We start from the raw sequence: 12715 nt of genomic DNA on the forward strand, positions 1-12715 counted from the left end.
TGCCAACTAATTTAGATCAACCTCTCTGACGACTGATTCTTCCCCCATTGGAAACAATTTCTTCACAATTACTCAATTAAAACCCTCTGAATAATTTCGAACAACCTCGTTAAATTTCTCTGGAATCATCTTTGCCTTAAGGAGAGTCACCCCAGCATGTCTTGGACTGTAATGCAACCAAAGTCCACGAATTGTTGGTAGTGTTTTAGGAAACCTCCACTGCTCTCTCATTAAAGGATTTGACTTGGTTCCTTAAATGTCCAGAGTTGAATTCAATACTTCAGTTTAGATTTATCTCACCAACATTTAGGAAAACATAACAGAACATCTGCTGCTGAGACCTGTGAACTGGAACAACGAAGTGCGGATTACAGACAAAAGTAAGTCCAACTTGCTGACATTATCCTTCCATCCTGTGAAATTAACTCATCTCACTATCCACTTCTTGGCTCTGTTCAGTGACTCAAGTGATACAGCAAAATTAAGTTGAGGTTTTTTTTAACCTCCGTTTGAGTAGTGAAAGAGTTTACATTTATCTTTTCAGTTACATTTCCAAGACAACGATATGATACATCTCAGCAAACAGTAAAGGATAGTTAGCAATCAACAAAGTGACTTATTTGTCCCAAATAAAACAATAAAACAGGATTTCATAGAATCATAGAATCTATTTCTTCTAAAACATTTTGCTGCCAAAACCGGTTGCCATTATAGATTTTCAATAAATAAAGTTGGGGAAAGGTGAAGAGGGTGTAGGAGGTAATTTGCATTCAAAGCTAGTGTCAACAGACAAACACCCTCTGTCTCAGTTCCTGACTTAGAGTCTCCCTCAGCTCCAGGTTGTCAAAGCTTTGGGTATCCTCCATGCTTCGGATGCTGTGTGATGTAACCAAGGGGGAATGTCACTGCACGGTGGCTTTTACAAGCAATGGTCGATGAAAGACAGCAGTACACCTGTCATTTCATGGGAAATGTCACTGAAAAGGAAACAGGATACAAATTACTGCAAAAATCCCCACTCGGCCCAAGTGCCTTGTTGCCTGTTTGTCTACCTGAGGTAGTCCAGCTCCCAGGCATTTTATGACACAAGCCTCTCCTTCAAAGCTCAATGCAGTCAGTTTCCACTCGCTGCAGTGCCGCCATTGGCACTGGCCTTGGATTTGGACTTGGACTTGAACGAGAAACGCTTGATGAGCTTCCGCGAGAAGCTGCCGGATTTTTTCCGTGTGGAGGCGGGGCTGTCGCTCACGTTGGAGAGGTCATCGTGCGAGTGACTGAAACCTGGCTCCTTCTGCTTGCTTCTCCTCCGGAACAAGAGCTTGGTGCTGCTGCGCAGAAAGCCAACTGCAGGAGAAGAGGAAGGTGAGGTCAGGAATAGTAGCATCTTGTCACACGCACGGGACGCAGGCAGTATCAACCACATCCAAACATACAATACCAGTAGCAATCACAGCAAAAAGTCAGTGAAATATTAACACGGTCAGTTGGCTCAGGTTGGCTGGATTGCAATGCAGAATGATGCCAACAGCATGGGTTCAAATCGCGCACCAGCTGAGGTCATCATGAAGGTTACTTTCTCAAACTCACCCCCTCACCTGAGGCAATGGTAACCCTCAGATTAAACTCACTAACAGTCATCTTTCCTCTTATGAGAGAGCAGCTCTATGGTTCTCTGACTTTAACATAACTCTTTTACAGAGTTGAAGGTAACAAGATCAAAGATTTTCCTTTGGATTGAGATCAATGTAATTATCATTAATTTGTTTTTAAACAGGTTTATACTCAGCAGAGGCTGGACTGCACGGCCTCTCCAATTCATCAGTTTTTTATGCATTCGAATCGAGACTCCTCTAATGGTTCAGCTGAGGAGCAGCACTGTTCTGCAAAGGTCTCGTGCAAAAGCTCAGGCTAGGATCCTGCATTTTGCTAGCCAAGTCATTACGTTCTGCCTACTTGCTGACGCTTCATCTATATGTGTGTAATGAAAGAGTATGGTTGCACCAGTTTGTGGCATAAAGATGACTGGGACATTTTATAATCACTAGGTTGATTCTAAATCTAGATCTGATGGAAGATTCAGACTGGCTCAGGACTTTGTGTAATTGCAAGATTACCCAGGTTAAACTTGGTCATCTCTGGCCTCTGCCATCCTGCACTGCTTCCTTAGACTGTGATCTCTACTGTAAGTCTGCTGTAACCCTCTCTCTCCCTTAGCTGCAAGTGACTGTTGTCTTGCTCTTGAAAGTTCCAATAAACTTTTAAATTATTTTTATTCATTCATGGAATGATGGTGTCGCTGGCTACGCCAGCATTTATTGCCCAGGGGTTAGTTAAGAGTCAACCACATTGCTATGGGTTGCCTGGACCTTGTTTGGGGTGTCACGGTGGCTCAGTGGTTAGCACTGCTGCCTCACAGCACCAGGGACCCAGGTTCAATTCCAGCCTCAGGCGATTTTCTGTGTGGAATTTGCACATTCTCGACGTGTCTGCACGGTTTCCTCCGAGAGCTCCGGTTTCCTCCCAGAGCTCAAAGATGTGCAGGTGAGGTGGACTGACCATGCTAAATTGCATGTAGTGTCGAGGGTGGGAAATGCAGGGATGGGGTAGAGGATGGGTCTGAGTGGGATGTTCTTTGGAGGGTCAGTATGGTCTCGACGAGCCAAATAGCCTGCTTCCACACTGTAGGGATTCCATGATTCTCTGAAAATGGTCAGGACAGCAGTTTCCTTCCCTAAAGGGCATTAGTGGACTAGATAAGACTTTTCTAGACAATCGGCATTGGTTTCATAGTCATCATTAGACTCTTAACTCCGGATTTTCACTGAATTCAAATTCCACCATCTGCCATGGCAGGATTTGAACCAAGGGCCCCAGAATATTTCCTGAGTGTCTGATTAATTGCCCAGTGATAATACCTCTAGGCTGTCGCCCTTCCGTTTTTTTACATAATGTTTTTAACACATAATATATAATGCTGATCTCTGTAATACAGCTGTCCGCTACAGGTCACTCCATCCTCACAGAGTCTCAACAGCATGTGACTGCTAATGGCAGTGTTACAAAGTGCTATTATACTATACTCCGTGCTCCTTGTATTAAGAGTTTGTGAGACAGGATCATCCTGGCTCTCCCCTCTTGATTTTATCAGAGATAATGTGAACTGCAGATGCTGGAGAATCCAACATAATAAAGTGTGAAGCTGGATGAACACAGCAGGCCAAGCAGCATCTCGAGATGCTGCTTGGCCTGCTGTGCTCATCCAGCTTCACACTTTATTATCTCCCCTCTTGATTATTCACTGGGGACTCCTCCATTAAACGTACTCATGTAGAACTAGATTGCTCACGGTTATATATAGTTTCTGTGACAGAGCGGCTTGACGAATGTCAGAGTCTACATGTGATGAATAACCACTATGTAACAGTTTGCACAGCCAAGGAGCAGAGTCAAGGCTGAAGGAGCTGGGGCCCAGTAGCTGAGGCCCACTCCTGACTTTTGTCAGAGGGCTGCATATTCAAATCATCATCCAGAGAAATGTACACATATAAATCGAGGCTGACACTCTCGCATGGAAGAGGAAATACTGTACTGACCTTGTTGTACTTTATAAAAGCATGAGGCACATTGGTAAGGTTAATGGTGTCTTTTCCATACGATGGTGGATTGCAAGACTAGGGGCAAATTTTTAAGGTGAGAGGAGAGAGACTCAAAAAATACATGAAAGGAAATTTTGTTTTACACGGTGTAGATTGCGAGTGGAATGAACTTCCTGAAATAGTGGTGGATGTGGACACAATTACATTGTTCAAGAGGCATTTGGAATAAGTTCATGAATTGGAAAGGTTCAGAGGGATATGGAGCAGGAGCAGGTGGGTGGGACTGGTTCAGTCTGTGATTATGGTCGGCATGGACTGGATGGACCAAAGGGTCTCTTTCTGCGCTGTATGACTCTCTATGGAGTACGGAGAAGTTGTCTTTCAAGCAAGACATTAAACCGAGGTTCCCCCCACCCCATCCTACCCCCTCAGGCAAACGTAAGGTAGCCCACTGCACTTCTTTGACAATGAGGAGTTTATCTGAAGCATCCTGGCCAATGATTATCCCTCAAACAGTATTAGTAAAAAAAATTAAATTATCCAGCAATTTCCACTTTGCTGTTTGTGGGAGCTTGTTGTGTATAAACTAACAGCTGAGATATCCTTGAATGACAAAAGTGACTGTATCTGGAAAGAACTTAATTGATTGTAAACCACTTTGGGAATTTTCTGAAGCTGTGAAAGACACCTTATAAATGCAGGTTTTTCTTTGTTAAGAAATGAAAAAAAAAAGCTCAAGTAGATCGTAGTATCTTTTTCCAAATTTGTTAAATGGAGACATCAGCCAGTTCGTTGACTGTCTGATGTCAGTTCCTCCCCAACCCAACTGAATTAAATCACTGGAACTGTGGAGCATTGCTGCATGTTAATTTGGTTAATCCTTGTTCCAAGACAATGTAAAAAAAATTGTTCTGCTCTGTCGCATGTAAATGGGATTCCCTGAAGATGTCAGTCACAAGGTCACTATCATCTTCCCAAATCTCTGTGTCACGCCAGTTAAACTCCACGTTGGTGAGCAGATTTTGTCGGGCTCCCGGAGTCTTGTCAGAGGCTGAAGTTAGGATTTTTTAGATCTTCTCTGCCAATTTATGTTTGAGTCTCCAATGAATGAGACCGGCCAGGTGTTAGATTTGGAAGTAGGTGAGCACTTTGGTGATAGCGATCACAATTCTGTTCTGTTTACTTTAGTGATGGAAAGGGATAGGTGTATACCCCTGGGCAAGAGTTATAGCTGGGGGAAAGGCAATTACGATGAGGTTAGGCAAGATTTAGGGAGCATAGAATGGGGAAGGAAACTGCAGGGGATGGGCACATTAGAAATGTGGAGCTTATTCAAGGAAAAGCTCCGGCGTGTCCTAGATAAGTATGTACCTGTCAGGCAGGGAGGAAGCTGTAGAGTGCGGGAGCCATGGTTTATGAAGGAGGTGGAATCACTGGTCAAGAGGAAGAAGGCGGCTTATGTTAGGATGAGATGTGAAGGCTCAGTTAGGGCACTTCAGGGCTACGAGGTAGCCTGGAAAGACCTAAAGAGAGAGCTCAGAAGAGCCAGGAGGAAACATGAGAAGTTGTTGGCGGATAGGATCAGGGTAAACCCTAAGGCTTTCTATAGGTATTTAAGGAATAAAAGAACGACGAAAGTAAGATTAGGCCCAACCAAGGATAGTAGTGGGAAGTTGTGTGTGGAGTCAGATGAGATAGGGGAAGCGCTAAATGAATATTTTTCAACAGTATTCACTCTAGAAAACGACAATGTTGTTGAGGGGAATACTGAGATTCAGGCTACTAGACTAGATGGGATTGAGGTTCACACGGAAGAGGTATTAGAAATCCTTCAGAAGGTGAAGACAGATAAGTCCCCTGGGCCGGATGGGATTTATCCTAGGATCCTCTGGGAAGCCAGGGAGGAGATTGCCGAGCCTTTGGCATTGATCTTTAACTCGTCATTGTCTACAGGAATAGTGCCAGATGACTGGAGGATAGCAAATGTGGTTCCCCTGTTCAAGAAGGGGAGTAGAGACAACCCTGGTAATTATAGGCCGGTGAGCCTTACCTCAGTTGTTGGTAAAGTGTTGGAAAAGGTTATAAGGGATAGGATTTATAATCATCTAGAAAAGAATAAATTGATTAGGGATAGTCAGCACGGTTTTGTGAAGGGAAGGTCGTGCCTCACAAACCTTATCGAGTTCTTTGAGAAGGTGACCAAACAGGCGGATGAGAGTAAACCAGTTGATGTGGTATATATGGATTTCAGCAAGGCGTTCGATAAGGTTCCCCACAATAGGCTATTGTACAAAATGCGGAGGAATGGAATTGTGGGAGATATAGCAGTTTGGATCTGAAATTGGCTTGCTGAAAGAAGACAGAGGGTGGTAGTTGATGGGAAATGTTCATCCTGGAGATCAGTTACGAGTGGCGTACCGCAAGGGTCGGTGTTGGGTCCACTGCTGTTTGTCATTTTTATAAATGGCCTGGATGAGGGCGTAGAAGGATGGGTTAGTAAATTTGCAGACGACACTAAGGTCGGTGGAGTTGTGGATAGTGACGAAGGATGCTGTAGGTTGCAGAGAGACATAGATAAGCTGCAGAGCTGGGCTGCGAGGTGGCAAATGGAGTTTAATGCAGACAAGTGTGAGTAATGGACTTTGGTAGGAGTAACCGGAAGGCAAAGTACAGGGCTAATGGTAAGATTCTTAGTAGTGTAGATGAACAGAGAGATCTCGGTGTCCATGTACACAGATCCTTGAAAGTTGCCACCCAGGTTGACAGGGCTGTTAAGAAGGCATACAGTGTTTTAGCTTTTATTAATAGAGGGATCGAGTTCTGGAACCAAGAGGTTATGGTGAAGCTGTACAAAACTCTGGTGTGGCCGCACTTGGAGTATTGTGTACAGTTCTGGTCACTGCATTATAAGAAGGATGTGGAAGCTTTGGAAAGGGTGCAGAAGAGATTTACTAGGATGTTGCCTGGTATGGAGGGAAGATCTTACGAGGAAAGGCTGAGGGACTTGAGGCTGTTTTCATTAGAGAGAAGGTGGTTGAGAGGTGACTTAATTGAAACATATAAAATAATCAGAGGATTAGATAGGGTTGATTGGGAGAGCCTTTTTCCTAGGATGGTGACGGCAAGCACGAGGGGACATAGCTTTAAATTGAGGGGTGAAAGATATAGGACAGATGTCAGAGGTAGTTTCTTTACTCAGAGAGTAGTAAGGGAATGGAACGCTTTACCTGCAACAGTAGTAGATTAGCCAACTTTAGGTACATTTAAGTCATCATTGGAAAGCATATGGACGTACATGGAATAGTGTAGGTTAGATGGGCTTGAGATCGGTATGACAGGTCGGCACAACATCGAGGGCCGAAGGGCCTGTACTGTGCTGTAATGTTCTATGTTCTATGAACCTTGCCTGTAACACAACTGCAAGTGAGCAGGATGGACATGGATGCTCTAGTCATGTGTACAATGGGGTGGAGATAGATTCTGCACACCTTGTGTTAATCTAAAGATTGGTTAGCCACCAAAATGTTGCAATTACATTGTGCATTCAGTGTACACTGTTATAACTTAAAAATAGTTACTTATTGCAATAGAAATATAATCTATACAGTATATAGGTTATTGAGCAACTCATCAAGCTTCACTTGACATTGCTTTCCAAACCCATGACCACTTCCATCTAGAATGACAAGATATAGTGGAACACCCCCACCTAACTGTTCCTCTCCAAAGCACTCACCATCCTGACTTGGAAATGTATCGCCATTCCTACACTGTCTTCCTTAAGGCCACTGTTACCTACAACGCATGGACTACAGTAGTTCAAGGAGACAGCTCACCATCATCTTTTCAAAGGCAATTAGGGATGGGCAATAAATGCTAGTAGCACTGACATCCCAGAGCAAATAATGTGTTTGTTTTAAGTTATGCTCTAAGTACTATATGGTAGACGCAAAGCATGTATTTCATGCTAGTGGCTCAGTGGTCAACACCGCTGCCTCACAGCGCCAGGGACCTCTGTTCGATTCCAGCCTCAGGTGACAGTCTGTGTGGAGTTTGCATAGTCTCCCTGTGTCCATGTGGATTTCCTCCAGGTGCTCTGGTTTCCTCCCACAGCCCAAAGATGTGTAGGTTAGGTTGATTGGCCATGCTAAATTGCCCATTGTATCCACAGACATGCAGGCCGAGTGGATTAGCCATGATAGAAATGAGGGGTGACAGGGATAGGGTAAGAGACTGGGTCTTGGTGGGATGCTCTTCAAAGGGTCAGTGCAGAATTGATGAACTAAATGGCCTCTTTCCGCATTGTAGGGATTCAGTGATTCAGAAAGGAGTAAGATATTGTATTTAGGGCTAAAGGGATCAAACAGTATAAGGATAAAGCTTGAACAGGGTACTGACTCAGACAATGAGCTATGATCATATTGAATGACAGAGCAGGCTGAAAGATCTGAATGGACTACTCTTCCTCCTATTTTCTATGTTTCTCTATTACACAGTGCTTGGTACATCTACCTTCAGAGAGGAAATGGAGAGACACAAGAGAACAATTCAGCTGGGATCAAATCCCTTTTACCTTTGTGATCCTTCAAACTCCTTGTTTCAAGTGCACCCGTTGACCCGGTCTCTGATTCAACATCATCCACTGATGGCCGCTCAGAAATATCCGACACAGCTGCTTCATCCAGGTCCTGGCTGACCACCTGCCGCTGGTTCTGGGAGTCGGTGGATTTTGGAGATTCGAGCGCATCCTGAGCACTGCAGTGGGGCAGAGCTGCCAAGCCTGGCTCCCCCTGCAGTGAAGCATCCATGGAAGCTGCGTAGCCCACAGAAAGAGCCATTTCTTCCTGATCAACGGGGGCCTGGGTGAGAGGACAAGAGAGGAGGTCAGCAAGTACGTGGCAGGTATTGGAGAGATAAGTAGAGCAGGCTGAGCATTACGTACAGACTGTCAAGGGGGCTGGCAACCTCACTTGAATGCAACCCCATGTAAACGAAACACCACTGATTGATTAAATATATAGCAAAAAAAGAACAATCATTCTTCTGGCCAACTATTATCTTCCCACAGCCCTCACTTCCACTTCAGAGATGACTGCACTGTACACAAGACATACTAGAATTAGGAATATGTACACATCCTACATCTGACTCCTAGCTCTCTTTCTTAAAGAAACACTTAACTCTCTTTCTCCAAGAACTTGGCTAAAAAAAGAACACGCATCAACATAGTGCAATGTAAATCTCTTTGTAAAATAAGACACCTCTGACTTGTCATGCGCAATGTCATAGGAGAATTGCTCATAATATTTTATTTGAAGAAACACTTTATAGTTAATATTATCTGGAGGATTCAAATTTTGAAGGATTTCTGAAAAATTGATTTAATTGAGGTTTTGTGGAAATACATAGACCGGTTTCCACAAAAGCGATTATTGAAAAGTCATTGTGGACACTGGAGATTATTTTCAGTAAGGCTTCCTCGAAATTATGAGACTAGTGTTAACTGCTGCTTTGCTGTCGATCCCTCCTGAATCTGTTTGAGTCGTGACTGGATGGCGAATGCTTTGGTATGCGGAACTGGCTGAATCAGAAGCTTGTCAGGAAGGGCTACCCCACTGATCTCTCCAATCTCTGAAGCCAGCCCCGCTATCGAGTTCAGGCTGAAGCCTACTTGTTCTTCAGATAGAGTGATTGAAGGAGCTTCTCAATTCTGTACATCCTGCACCAGCTGTGACTGCTAAGATTCCAGAGAGGACAGTGCGTGATTAATGATTTGACCATCCACTCCAAAACATCAGAGTGACAGACTTTGGAACATTCTATGCCTTATTCTTTTTCTCATTCACAAATAACCTGAAAGGTCAGAATGTGTCTCTTTATTTTTAAAAGATCCTCTGCAGACAGAAATAATTTGTTTTTCTCTTTTCCTAAAGAGAGAGAGGGAGAGAGAGTGTATGATTGTATGAAGATATTTATACCTCTATATTACTGGGTATGTCAACCAATTATTACAGCTTTATTGAATAAGTTTTGTTTTAATAATAAATCACAAAGTTGTGTTTATTAAAGAATCCTGGTTGATAGGCATTGTAAAGTTAAAGTGTGACACAGATAAAGCATTTAATTTGTCTTATCAATAACTTGGAAATACATTTTTATTTAATATTGTAACCACAGTCTAATGGGGCCAGAGTGAGTTCACTTCTGCAGTACAGGTCAAAATATGATGGCCGAATTTTCCAATCATCTGGAAACTCTCTCTAAAACGTAGATGCAAGAACAGAGACGAGAAGGAATTTCTTCTTTCAGATGAGAATGAATCTGGAATGCTTCAGCATAGATGGCTGTTGAGGCTCGATCATGAACTAGGCTGAGATAGATGTTTAATCAGTGAGGGAATCAAGGATTCTGGAGATAAGGCAAGAAAATTGAGTTGAGGATTCTCTGCAATTCTCTTATTGATGGTGGAATGTCTTGCTGCAACACCTTATGGCCACGCGCTTGGAGAATGCCTCGTATAGCAGAATCTGAGCGAAATGCTCAGGAATTTGAAGATAATGATGGGCAATGGCCCCACACCTGAAGCCCACCAAAAATGTCCTTTTTATGTCAGAGCATTCAGAGGGTTCTGATACAGTTTAGTAAATAGTTACTCAAAGAACGAAAGACTATTACAAATCTAGTCCAACTCCTGATTAACTATTCTGTTAACAGTGAGATGGACCTTCCCCCAGCCCCTCAGTATGCACCAGAACCTGTCCTGACCACTCTGTTTCCCTCCAGGACCTTACTCTAACCCCTACACACAGAACCCAATACCTGCTTCCCACTGAACTCATCTAATCCAACCCCAGATTCGATCTCCTTCCCTCCTACTCTGGATCTGACCCCACCTTTCATCTCTGCCCATGCAGATACACTCTGTTCTGAATGTGTCACATCCCCTGGGACCCCTCACTTCTGGAAAATAACCTTATGTGCTGGACCAGACCCCACTTCACCTACCACGAGATCTGACCCCCACTTGTACCAGCTACAAGCACCCTCACACACCCTTCCCGGCTACACCTGTGATCGCCAAAATATCCTGACCTATTCTACCACTCATCTGGCCCTCTTGTCACCTTGTGAGGTTGTACCCTGCTTAACAAGCACTTTACCCTCCTGGCACTCTGAATTCTAACCACCTGCCTCTCCTTCCACCCATCCACAAGGAGCTTTACCCTCCTGGCATGCTACCCTCACACTTACTTTACCGACTTACCCTTCCCCAGGAAGGGTCAAAGTGGCTGTCCATGGTGTTGGACCTTGAAATCATAGGAAAGCATCAACAGACTGCTGTGGAAAAGGGGATGAAGCTTACCTTCCCCTGATCATTCTACCCCATGGGGGATCTATCAGAATGGAAGCACAGTAATGCATTTCTGAAGGAGCCCTGAATCGCTACCTCCTGTAGGCTTGCTAATAAAAAATAGAAGGGATGAGTGGCAAACTGAATGAGACTATCGCCAGTTGGAAAACCTGGTCCAAAGTATTTATCGATAATCTTGTGGCAGCAACTCAGTTGGGAATACATGACAAAGTAAACTTCTGCCACTAATCTGATTTTGTGATTTATGTTGGTCATTTAAACTTTAACTTTCACTGGTCTTTGTTGTACTTTCTTCCTAACTGATTGAGAATTACTGCTCCCTGAGCAATACTGCACTCCCAGCCACCCTCTGGTGGGTATGGGTGTAGCATTGGGAGGTCAGGCCAGGTGAGCCGCAGCAATCAGAGTGAAGCACGTGCAGCAAATAGAGGAAGACAGAATGTTACCTTGGAGATACCTGATATAATCAGGGTGCTGCGTTTCGTTGGTGTCTTTTTGCTGGGCTTGTTGGCGGATTCGGTCAGCTGCCGGATTGCTGTCTGTACCACGGGGTCCAAACCATTGGCAAGATGATTACCTGCTGCTTACCACATATATAAATAGGATTATTAGCATGAGACACACAGACAGAAAGAGAGAGAGAGAGAGAGAGAGAGAGAGAGAGCAGCAAGGAGAGACAGAGGGGTACAGAGAGTGACGGAGGGTGTAGACAAGTTGAGAGAGGGTCAGCGAATTATAGAGCCCCTAGAGTGTGGAAGCAGGCTATTCAGCCCATCGAGTCCACACTGACCCTCCGAACAGCACACCACCCAGATCTAATCCCAACACCGCTGATCCCCCAACTTATCCCTGTAACCAACGTTTCCCATGAACCAGTCCGAGTCTGCATGTCCCTGGACACTATGGACAATTTAGCTCAACCAATCTACAGCCAATCCATCAGGCTATAACACTGTAGCTTGTCCTACAAAGTAGTGATGCACAATATGGATTCTCCCAATCCATTTAGAAATGGCAAAAAGGATAGAAAAGTCTAACCGACTAAGAATAAAAGTATTCTGAAAAAAAAGTCTCTGAATGCTGTAAATAATCACAGTTACTCTATGAGACATTATTCCACACATGATTATGCCAAACTGAATTGCCAGTGAGTTAAAATCATGCATACATGCCCTCTGACAATTATAGCAGGCACTATCCTCCCCATGTTGGTGCACAGTTCCATGGGCACTGGTGGCCCTCCATTATCTCATCCTTTTTCCTGTGGAGACCTTGATAATGAATGCCAGCTGTGGGCAGCACAGAATCATAGAATCCATACAGTGCAGAAAGAGGCCACTTGGCTCTCGACTCTGTACTGACCCTCCGAAATGTATCCCAACCACACTCACAGCTTCACTCAAGTTCTGAACCCGAAACGTTACCTCTGATTTATGCTCCACCTGCTGAGTTTTTCCAGCAATTTGTTTCTTGCCACACCCTCACTCCGTTCCTGTTTTTGTCATGGCTAACCCAGCCAACCTGCACATCTCTGAACTGTGGGAAGAAACCAGAGCATCTGGGGGAAATCAATGTGGACACGGGGAGAACCTGCGAAGTCCATGCAGATGGTCACCCAAGGCTGGTATTGAACCCCAATCCTTGGCACTGTAAGGCAGCAGTGCTAACCACTGGGCCACCGTGCCGCCCACAAATTAGCTTCAGCTCATTCTCACCCTATTTTCACCCACTGGCAGTCAGCGAATAG

At 44.2% G+C, this 12715-nt stretch overlaps 1 protein-coding gene across 2 annotated transcripts in view; it reads right to left on the minus strand.

Moving 5' to 3' along the window:
* Positions 1–648: 648 nt before the first annotated feature.
* The window catches only part of c2cd2l (c2cd2 like), a 142785-nt gene continuing 130718 nt past the window's right edge, over positions 649–12715 (minus strand). The window contains exons 12-14 of one of the 2 annotated variants that reach the window (XM_048562192.2): positions 11415–11548; positions 8170–8455; positions 649–1344 (exon numbers count right to left, since the gene is read on the minus strand). In XM_048562192.2, coding sequence (XP_048418149.1) covers positions 1115–1344; positions 8170–8455; positions 11415–11548 — 650 coding nt within the window. In that variant the 3' untranslated portion in view covers positions 649–1114. Of the gene's footprint in view, positions 1345–8169; positions 8456–11414; positions 11552–12715 lie in introns of both variants that reach the window. The other variant, XM_048562191.2, reaches the window with a different exon arrangement.

This window comes from Stegostoma tigrinum, chromosome 32 (genome assembly GCF_030684315.1).
Source record: "Stegostoma tigrinum isolate sSteTig4 chromosome 32, sSteTig4.hap1, whole genome shotgun sequence".
NCBI classification, from domain to species: Eukaryota; Metazoa; Chordata; class Chondrichthyes; order Orectolobiformes; family Stegostomatidae; genus Stegostoma; species Stegostoma tigrinum.